The sequence below is a fragment of the Rattus norvegicus genome, chromosome 1, assembly GCF_021556685.1.
Source record: "Rattus norvegicus strain SHRSP/BbbUtx chromosome 1, alternate assembly SHRSP_T2T, whole genome shotgun sequence".
Taxonomy (NCBI): Eukaryota; Metazoa; Chordata; class Mammalia; order Rodentia; family Muridae; genus Rattus; species Rattus norvegicus.
In genome coordinates, this window is record NC_141534.1 from 208,265,621 (window position 1) to 208,275,236 (window position 9,616).

At 37.1% G+C, this 9,616-nt stretch overlaps 1 protein-coding gene across 1 annotated transcript; it reads left to right on the plus strand.

Annotated features, from left to right (window-relative positions):
- The first annotated feature begins 6,087 nt into the window (after nucleotides 1-6,087).
- Nucleotides 6,088-7,020, plus strand: Or13a27b (olfactory receptor family 13 subfamily A member 27B). The gene has a single exon (NM_001000238.1). The coding sequence runs from the start codon at nucleotides 6,088-6,090 to the stop codon at nucleotides 7,018-7,020; it is 933 nt and encodes a 310-aa protein (NP_001000238.1).
- Nucleotides 7,021-9,616: the final 2,596 nt, after the last annotated feature.

Consider the following 9,616-nt stretch of genomic DNA (forward strand, 5'->3'; position numbering starts at 1 on the left):
TTGGTCTTTAATTCTTGAGGTTATAATTTGATCACATGTCATTCTGACCTTTCTCATATGCTTTGAATTACTCTCATCCAAATGCATGACCTCTTTGTTATTACCAATTGTTATGGCATGTATATATTTATGTAAATCTATAGTAATAAATATAACCCATTAAGTCTGTATAATGATATGGGGCTGAATAAATATTTTAAATGCTTAAAAATGTAACAAATAAAATGAAAGTGCTGAAGCAACATTAATTCATAACTCTATATGGAAAGGCTTGAGTATAGTAAGGGAGAGGTAGAGAGTACAAGGTTCTTAGAATAAACCCATTGCGTGTAAGTCTGAGTCAAATGAAGCTATCACAGCAGAATGTAGAGGAGTCCATTTATACCATGATGAGACCTTCCACACAGGATTTGAGAATCCCAGTCGTTCTGGGTTTGTATGTACAAGGTTGGCAGAGGGAAGGTATTGAGAGGAAAATGCTCCTGTCCACGGTATGTGACTCCTCTGACCACAGTCCTCCTTACCAGCCAATAGGGAGCTTGGGTCATGCATCCATGAGTCCTCTTTAATTGATCCTAAGAGCTTTCTCCTTGAGTTTCTATCCCAGGAGGCAGCAGGACAAGCATTTGTCCTTGGTCTCAGACACATAAGTTATTCCTAAGGCCAATGACTTCTACAAAAAAAGGAGACAGAGCTTCCAAGAGACACTAAAGACTTGCTGCTTTCAGGGAAATGGGCAGTTCGGTGTGCACTTTTGTGGAATCCATCTGTCATCTGACTTCTCTGTGACGTGGAAAGGTGAGTAAATGCTAATCTTCCACTGTGTGACTTTTCTGGCTAACAGTGGAGCTCCAAAGCAAAAGTGTCACTATAAAAGTGACATTTGTCCAAGTGTTTGGATATCACTGCAGAGACAAAAACAGCATAATTATGTCCTCAATGAGTCCTGAGTTTAAAGATCAATGGGTCAGGGAACAGATTATGACAGAAAGGTTGAATTCCATGTTATATTGTATGAACAACAGAATGTCTAACTTCTAACACAATTACAGAATTTATTATGTATGATTCTTCCTTATATCAAAACAACATCACACACAGTACTCATACTAATTTTAAAATGAAACCAACAGACTTAAATTAATCTAAGATCTATATTGATGAGTAGCTGGAAAATACATGCTTTTTTTGGACATGCATTTCACAGAGGAGGGGAGTAGATGCCACAGAGAGATTTCCATATTCTATCATCTAGAGTCCACTGTGGAAATATGAATAATGTTCTGCACCTTCCATGGAGTTAAAAACACCAGCCCAGCCCTGCTGGTGTTAGTCGTGCCCTGTCTGCTGCAGATCAAGGCTGGCAGAACTCTGGTCTAACACACTTAAAACATTTTCAAGATAGATGTCAAGGCTTTGATTAAAAGAAACTTTAAAAGTGAAAGTAATCTTTTTTCACAGGTTTTCACATTTTTGTGCATTTTCTGGAATGCTTTCATGTAGTCCATTTCCATGAAGATGCAGCACATCTTCATAATTCTAGAAGTACCATACACCCTTCTGCATTAACAGTAACAGTAATTAAAAGTTAGCACAGATGTGCAACTTCTTCTACAGATCAACTTTGAAGGTCATTTCTCTCCACATGAACATATACAACTTCATTGTTAACAGTTATTTTGCACATCTTAAACTTTAGGCTCTGTCCATATTGCTGTCTGTTTTTATCTGGCTTTTCTATTCTATATTCTCCTGAATTTGCATTATGAATACCAATATCTGAAATTAATGGTGTTAGCCATTGCCACTAGTTGAAACAGAAGGCCATTGCATATGTTGAGCAGACAAAGGTTGAAATTTCAATATGTTAACACATATTCTAAGCAAATGTTTGTTTCTGTGACTTTGTCATCTCTCTTTTATAAAGCTCTGAGTTCATTTCTTTATTTTATTTGTACATACTCAAGAGATGATTGCAGACTGTTGTCACTCCACATGCAGAACCCAAGAATTTATTTTTCTGTCTAAATGTATTTGATTCTTAATGATGTCTCTTGCTTAACACTTTCTCATCTTTGCCATGTCTACACATCATTATTCTACTATGATTGAGTTTTCTAGTTTCTGAATGTGAGATATAGATCTCTTTCTGTGCCTGGCTTATTTTTCTTCACAGTTTGTTCTCCATTTCCATTCATCTTAATATACATTAAAGGTATTGTGCTTTTTCAATGGTTAAATAATATTACTTTTAGCATATATGACACATGTTCTTCATTTCCTCTTCTCTAGACAGATGCCTAGGCATATTCTGCATATTTGCCAGTGTGACTACATCTCTACAAGGGAGTATTTGTATCACTCTGATGTGTTCTTATTATTTCTTTGAGAAATACTTTCCTGCTTTTTGAAACAATGTCTCACTATGTTGCTTATGGTCAATTTGGAAGTCATTTTTTACACTAGCCTGGCTTTGTCCTTTTCTCCTAACAGCTGGGGTTAAAGGTATATTGCCAACATGACCGGTATATTTAAATAATGTCATTTTAAAATAATATTTTTATTAATTCTTTAAGAATTCCATACACTGTATTTCAATCAGGTTCACTTTTTTCCCAACATCTCTTAGAAACATCACCTTCTCTCTCATTTTTAAAAAACATTTTTCTTTTTTAAAAGTTGTTGGATCCAGTTTTATTGACCAACTACTCTTCAGTGTGTGGTCTAACTTTGGAGTGTGGCTTATATAGAGAGATCATATCATTAAATAAAACTGATTCTGCCTTCCCCAGGAGCTATCAAATGCCAACAGTTCCTCAACTAAGAGCGAAGCTATGTGCCTACCTCCTCCTCAATGCTGGGATTTTGTCTGCCTTGCACAGATTTTATGTATGCTATAAAATAGTTGTAAGTTCATATGTGTATCTGCCCCATTGGTGCTAGGAAATATTCTTTTTTGGAAGTCATATGGCACCTCTGGTTCCTACAATCTCTGTTTCTCTCCCTCTTCCATGAAGAACTCTTGATCTCTAGAAAAGGTGTGTGATTTTCCATTTAGATCTGCACACTACAAATTTTCTTAATCTGTTCACACTGACCACATGTAGATGCTTGTGTTAATTGTCATATATTACAAGAAGAAGCTTCTCTAATGTGACTTGAATGATGTACTGATCTATGGTTATAGCAATAAATAATTAGTAGTCATGTTATTGACATGTCTATTTAGCATAAAACATTAGTAGGTTTTCATCGTGGGCTATGACCTATCTAGCCACACATACTTGGCCTTGTGAAGAGTTACATGTATGGGTTCCAGAAAGTGAGGTGAGGCTTATATTTAGTAAAAGTGGTTGGTTACCCCATAGCATTTGAACCACTATCTCGTCAAGCAGGTTATTGTTGTAGTTCATATTATTCTGAGCAGGGTGAGATCAATAGCAATTTTTCCTCTCAAGTTTAATTTTTAAATCATTTTTATATTCTAAATATTAGCCTTCTGTCATTTGTATAGTTGGCAATATTTTTGCAAATCTGTAAACTGTTTTTCCATTCAAATGATGATGCTTTTTGCTGTACAGAAGCTTTATTGTTTCATTTTATCTGTTTGTCAACTAATAATCTTAATTCGTGTCATACAATGGTCCTGCTTAGAAAGTTCTTTCCTATAACAATGAGCTCAAGGATATTCCATACTTTCTTCTCTGTCATATAAATGTTTGTGTCATATACTGTTGTCCTTGATCTACTTAGAGTTTAATTTTGTACAGGATATTGTTTCATTATTTTACATGAAACTGTCAAGGTTGACTAGCACCATTTGTTGAAGATGGCATTTTTTTCTAATGTGGGGTGTGTGTGTGTGTGTGTGTGTGTGTGTGTGTGTGTGTTTACTTCTTTGTAATAGGTCATGTGGTCTTAGGTGGGTGGACATTTGTTTCGGTCCTCAAATTACCATATTATTTATAGTAATCTGTCATTTCTTCTCATGTATGTCACTTTGAAATCAATTATTATCTGTGTAATTAGATGTCTATTGATGTGGTATAGATAAAGGATAATTCTATCAAACAGCAATTTCTTACGGTTTCAATAATTTTTAAATCTTCCCTGGTAGGTGAACCTAGGGTCAATATTAACACTCTTTGCACTCTGAGGGAAGTGAATCTTGAGGACTGGGATTTAATATCATCAATATATTATTAGTTCTATCAGAAGATATTTTACAATCTAAGGTACCAAGATCCAGAAACTACCAAGATCATTTGAGGAATTTCTTTGGTAATTCTGATTATGGAGAACAAATTACAATACCAAATGATATGTTGACATTCGCTGGTGCGTTTGTCAGATTTGGTGGGTTTGAAAGATTGTCAGATGTGACATTGTCCACATAGTTCCAAAGGGTAAATACAACATTTGCGTATTTCTAGTTTGAAATGGAGACAGCTATAATGTTTGAAATTCAACATTTCCTACTCAGATGAGAAAAATGTAGGCTGTAAGCCATACTATAGAGAAGATATAGTAGATAAAATATGACTTATAAAAATAAAGTGTTAGAAGATGGATGTAGGGCAAAGAGTACAAGTGGTAAGATCCACTCAATTCAGTAAGAGGAACACACTTCAGTGACTAATGTGAATGCGCTTGGCCATAAAGGGATAGCATCCTTCTATCTTGGGAAATGAAGATGAAAAGCAAAGAATTTGCAGAGAAGTACAAATAATTGCCACTAACAAGTTTTTAGATAGGGAAATAATGTGTTCACATATGGACACAGGAAGGAACCTATGGGAAATGCTAATGGGTAATGCCAGATGTGTCTTTTTTATCAAGCAAGCCTGTGATTTGCTAAAAGGCTGTGGAGAGACATAGTAAATTTGGGCTAGGGAACGAGGGTCTTTTATCATAAAAATGCCATAGTAGTTTGTAGTCCTTAGGTGATAGAGGAGAAAAAGGGAAATTTTGGAAATGAAAAGAAGTAAAAAATTATGAAACAGCTGAAGACACAGAACATGAATTATTATGTTTAGAAATCTACAGTTTCAGAGTTTGAGGACTGGATGAGCTCACTTCAGTGTGTAGAACTCACACTTACAACTCTTAAAATGGCCAGGAACCTGTGGCTAGATAGATGGTAAGTCATAGATGAAAACTAATGACTGTTTTTCTACTAAAGGGAAATAGGGTTAACATGATTCCTAAATGTTTGTTGCTATCTTGTTGGACGAGAGAGGTAAGAGAAACTGTGCTTTATAAACTAAGCAGCCTGACACACTAGGGAGGTGATGCTAAGTTTCTATTCATGGCCATTGAAAGCACACGGGACCATCTGTAGATAATGGGAATGATTTTAGTTGTGGGTATGTTGACATTGATGTTATTATGGTTTGTTGAGATAGAAAGTCACAGAGGTGCATTATATCTATAGGCTAAGGTTTTGAGAAATGCTCTCTGGGTTGATAGGTTTGAAGTCTGTTAGAGTCAGGACAGTTTCAACCACAGGAAAATTCAAAAGATTATAGTAAATAAAATGCAGAAAATGCATGCCTGCTTGGCCCTAGAGATGTCAACTACAAAGTTGAAATGGGTGGAAGACTCCCTGCTCCAAAGATGAGAGGAAGAAGGTGACTGAGAAGCCAGTAGACCAGGTAAGCACAAGAGTGTGTGCCCACACAAAACTTGCCATCAATGGAAAATACATGCTGTGATTAGGGAGAGATACAGCATTGATTCCAACACTGTCAACAGAGAACAGTATTTTCATGTAATAAAGAAAGAAAGTAAAGGCAGGTACTGAGTGAGGGAGGCTGTACTCATTCCACAAGGAGGGAAAGACATTACTTTTGATTCTACAAGGTGAAAGTTGCTAGGTGGGCAACTAAAACTAAAAAAAGTATGTTTTTTCAGATGTGTGATACAAATAATAAGAAAAATGTGTGTCTATGAAGGAAATACATCCACTTCTTCTCTTTCTGGCAACAGAGAAGTTTGAGATAATCTTATTTGGAAACCAGATTTTGAAGTGGCGAGCTGTGCCAGAAGCTAAAAGACATATAAGGGGACCCGATAGTTTCCATGAGGATGTTGAGTCCCAACCAGACAGTGGTTACAGAGTTTGTGCTGCAGGGGTTCTCAGAGCACCCTGGTCTAAGACTGTTCCTGACAGGCTGCTTCCTATCTCTCTATACAATGGCTCTAATGGGCAACATTGTGATCATTGCTTTGGTCACCTTTAGCACTGGGCTCCACAGACCCATGTACTTTTTCCTGTGCAACCTGGCTACCATGGATATTATGTGCATGTCCTCTGTGATTCCCAAAGCCCTGGTTGGTCTACTGTCTGAGGAAAACACCATCTCCTTCAAGGGATGTATGGCCCAACTCTTCTTCCTTGTGTGGTCTGCATCGTCTGAGCTGCTGCTGCTCACAGTTATGGCCTATGACCGTTATGTGGCCATCTGCTGTCCCCTCCACTACAGCTCTAGGATGAGCCCACAGCTGTGTGGGATACTGGCCATGGGTGTATGGTCCGTCTGCGCACTGAATGCATCTATCAACACTGGTCTGATGACACAGCTGACATTCTGTGGCCCTAAGGTCATCATCCACTTCTTCTGTGAGATACCCCCACTCCTCCTGCTCTCCTGTAGCCCCACATATGTTAATAGCATTATGACTCTTGTGGCAGATGCCTTTTATGGAGGCATCAATTTTGTTCTAACATTGTTATCCTATGGCTACATCATTGCCAGTATCCTGCGCATGCGTTCTGCTGAGGGCAAGAGGAAGGCATTTTCTACCTGCTCATCCCACCTCATTGTAGTCTCTGTGTACTATTCATCTGTGTTCTGTGCCTATATCAGTCCTGCTTCCAGCTACAGCCCAGAAAGAAGCAAGGTTTCCTCGGTGCTGTACTCACTCCTCAGCCCAACCCTAAACCCCCTTATCTATACACTGAGGAACAAGGATGTCAAGATTGCCCTAGGCAAACTCTTGCCATCTTTCTCCCATTAAGTGGAGATGTACATTCTGTTCTCCTGGCTTGGGCTGTTCCTAAACATGTTTTCTGAGAGCAGCTACATAGAAGGGTTGTATCTACTGTTGCTTTAGAAAACTATTCTCTGATTCAAGGTCTGGACATTTTCACTTACTGCAACCTCCAGAGCAACAAAATTCTTCAGATGTAAAATATGAAAAAAGCAACAAGGATTTTTTCTGACAAGCACAAACCATTTCAAAAGTCAAGTTTATCTAAATGAAAATTCTACATAACAGGACTACAAAAGTTTTTAGTGGGTGACGTGGTGATTTATGTAAAACAAAGTGTTTTTAACCAATGCCACCATGAAAACAACATAGGACTTTATTCTAGGACTATGGCTAATAAATATATACTTTATAAAGGAATTTGTAGGGTGGAATGGACACAGTATCTTGAGAAGTCCAAAGTTTAGTGACTCAGTTTCACCATTTCATAGCTTCCTACTAAGCCGTGGCAGTCAAAGCTGGCATGGAGAAAGAGGTAATCTATGGAGCAGAGATAGAATTTATGTTTCAAAGATTTATTCACATATGTGAGTCCAACTTGCTTAAGAAAATGATGACAATCAAATATTGGAAAGATTATATTTTTCCAACAAGTAGCTTTGGGAAAACTAAATGAATGTTCACTGGGAGCCTGCCTGGCCTGGAATGGGTCGAAGTGGAACACAGAGTTGGGCTCAGTCTCTGGCTGTTCTAACTCTTTGACAATACTGAATGCTTGTTGATAATTTCTAACAAGTCATAACAACTTTCTTGCTCATTCTGAGGGTTAAAAATTGCCTACTTAGATGATTGATACCTGTAGCTTAATAGCAGTGGAGGTGGGGAAGATTAAATAAAGTCACATTTGTTTTATCTCCACAGGAACTGCTCAGCTAAAATTCTCAGGTTCTCCTTTCCCCCTTTTCTCTCAACACTTGGACATTTTTCAGAATACATGATCACATGGTAAAAAGTTCACCACAAGTTTATGCATAAATTAAAACCATAGATTGAATAAGTTTACAGCATAGAATGTTTACATGCATATCCATTAAGAGTAATTATCTAGCTAAACATTTATTTTCTGTCACAAGCTCACAGGTCTATTGAAAGTTATAAACCATAATTTTTGTGTCTTAGTTACTCCTGCAGTTTTATATAGATAAACTCAGTCAACTTTTTTTAAATCTTCTGTCCTTGCACCTATAGTAAATCATTACTTCCCTTTTTATGACCTTTCCTTAATTTTTTACATAAATATTTTATTGGATATTTTTATTTACATTTCAAATGCTGTCCCCTTTCCCAGTTTCCTGTCCATAAACCTTCTATCCCATCCTCTCCCCCTTCTTGTATGAGGGTGTTCCTCCTACCCATCCAACCAACCCTTCCCACCTTCCTGCTCTGACATTCCCTTACACTGAGGGATCGAGCCTTGACAGGACCAAGGGCTTCTCCTCCTACTGGTGTCTAACAATGCCATCCTCTGCTACATATGCAGCTGGAGTTCTTGTCATCCAGACATAACACTTGCTTGGTTAGAGTCACACCAAGGTATTTTATATTATTTGTGACTATTGTGAAGGGTGTCATTTCTCTCATTTCTTTCTCAACCTGTTTATCCTTTGAGTAGAGTAAGGCTACTGAATTGTTTGTATTAGTTTTATATCTATCCACTCTGCTTAAGTTATTTATCAGGTTTAGGAGTTCTCTGATGGAATTGTTGAGGTCACTTAACTATACTATCAGATCATCTGCAAATAGTGATATTTTGACTTCTTCCTTTCCAATTTCGTATCCCTTTGACCTCCTTTTGTTTTCTGATTGCTCTGGCTAGGATTCAAGTACTATATTGAATAAGTAGGGAGAGAGTGGGCAGCCTTGTCTAGTTCCTGGTTTGAATGGGGCTGCTTCAAGTTTCTCTCCATTTAGTTTGATGTTGGCTACTAGTTTACTGTATATTGCTTTTACTATGTTTATGTAAATTTTGAATTCCTGATCTTTTTAAGACTTTTAAATGAAGGGGTGTTTAATTTTGTCAAATGTTTCCTCAGCATCTAATGAAATATCATGTGTTTTTTTTCTATGAGTTTGTTTATATAGTGGAGTACATTGATGGATTCCATTTATTGAACCGTCCCTGCATCCCTGGGATGAAGCCTACTTGATCATGATGGATGATCATTTTGATGTGTTCTTGGATTTGTTTGGAAGAATTTTTTTGAGGATTTTTGCATTGATATTCATAAGTTGGTCTGAAGTTTCCTTTTTTGTCCATTCTTGGTGTGGTTTAGGTGCTCTAAGTTATTAATGCCTACTTTCCATCTCAGATGCAAATGACTCATGACATTGGAAGACTGGAAGAGCTCTCATTGCAAGTTTGATATCAAAAAGACTTATTATAAAAGTCCTATTATAAAAGATCTTAAAAATTACAAATATAATTTTAGGACCTCTTATAGGATCACCATTAAGAATTAAGAAATTATTTATTTGTCTATAGCATCACACAAGACAGTACATCTTCATTGTTCTGCAGAAATCTGCTCAAAAGGGTGGGAAAATATCTAGTGATTGTTATATA